At 62.4% G+C, this 1,081-nt stretch overlaps 1 protein-coding gene across 1 annotated transcript in view; it reads right to left on the minus strand.

Moving 5' to 3' along the window:
• Positions 1-727, minus strand: part of LOC113942366 (protein TsetseEP-like) — a gene marked incomplete at its 3' end in the record, with an annotated part of 973 nt that extends 246 nt beyond the window's left edge. Inside the window, exons 1-2 of the mRNA XM_027633507.1 lie at positions 670-727; positions 21-554 (exon numbers count right to left, since the gene is read on the minus strand). Coding sequence (XP_027489308.1) covers positions 21-554; positions 670-727 — 592 coding nt within the window. The remainder of the gene's footprint in view (positions 1-20; positions 555-669) is intronic.
• Positions 728-1,081: the final 354 nt, after the last annotated feature.

Here is a 1,081-nt window from a genome sequence, read left to right on the forward strand (position 1 = left end):
CTCTTCTTCCTCCAAAGGACTGGTTTCAGGCTCTTCTTCCTCCAAAGGACTGGTTTCAGGCTCTTCTTCCTCCAAAGGACTGGTTTCAGGCTCCTCTTCCTCCTCTGGGCTCTCTTCAGGCTCCTCTTCCTTCAAAGGGCTTGTTTCAGGCTCCTCTTCCTCCAAAGGACTCTTCTCAGGTTCTTCTTCCTCCAAAGGACTCGTTTCAGGCTCCTCTTCCTCCTCTGGGCTCTCTTCAGGCTCTTCTTCCTTCAAGGGACTGGTTTCAGGCTCTTCTTCCTCCTCTGAGCTCTCTTCAGACTCCTCTTCCTTCAAAGGGCTCGTTTCAGGCTCTTCTTCCTTCAAGGGACTGGTTTCAGGCTCTTCTTCCTCCAAAGGGCTGGTTTCAGGCTCCTCTTCCTCCTCTGGACTCTCCTGAGGCTCCTCAGGTCCCACAGGACCCTCCTGAGGCTCCTCAGGTCCCACAGGACCCTTTCGGGCCCCCCCTCTCTCCAGGGGGCTCCTCTCGGGCCCCCCAAGCTCCAGGGGGTTCACGGGCAGCTCATCCACGGGAACTGCAGGAGAGAGAGGGATTGAGAGAGAGAGAGACCCCCTTAACCCCCTCAGGCCCCCCCCGGGACCCCCAAGTGGGGACCCCCCCCCCCCCCCCGGACCCCCCAAAAGACTCACAGGTGGCAGCCAGGCCCGAGAGCCCGGCCAGGAGCAGGAGGGTCCAGAGCTGCCTCATCCCGGCGGATTTGGGGCAAATCTCAGCGGATTCGGGGCAAATCCCGTCGGATTCGGGACAACGGGAGAACCCGAGGATGTGCCAGGGAAGGGCTCTGCCCCTTTTAAAGGGGCACGGGGGGCGTGGGCTCGGGCACCTGTGGGATTTTCCAGGGGTGGGAAGGTGCCAGGGAACCCGGCCAGGGGTGGGATTAGCCCGGATTAACCCCCCCGGGGCTCCCAAACCAGCCCAGCCCCACCCTGGGGGGGTCTCTGGGCTCTCAGAGCCCCCCAAAACCAGCCCAGCCCCACCCGGAGGGGTCTCAGAGCTCTCAGAGCCCCCCAAACCAGTCCAGCCCCACCCTGGGGGGGTCTC

Source organism: Corapipo altera, unplaced genomic scaffold (genome assembly GCF_003945725.1).
Source record: "Corapipo altera isolate COAL_440 unplaced genomic scaffold, ASM394572v1 57752, whole genome shotgun sequence".
Taxonomy (NCBI): domain Eukaryota; kingdom Metazoa; phylum Chordata; class Aves; order Passeriformes; family Pipridae; genus Corapipo; species Corapipo altera.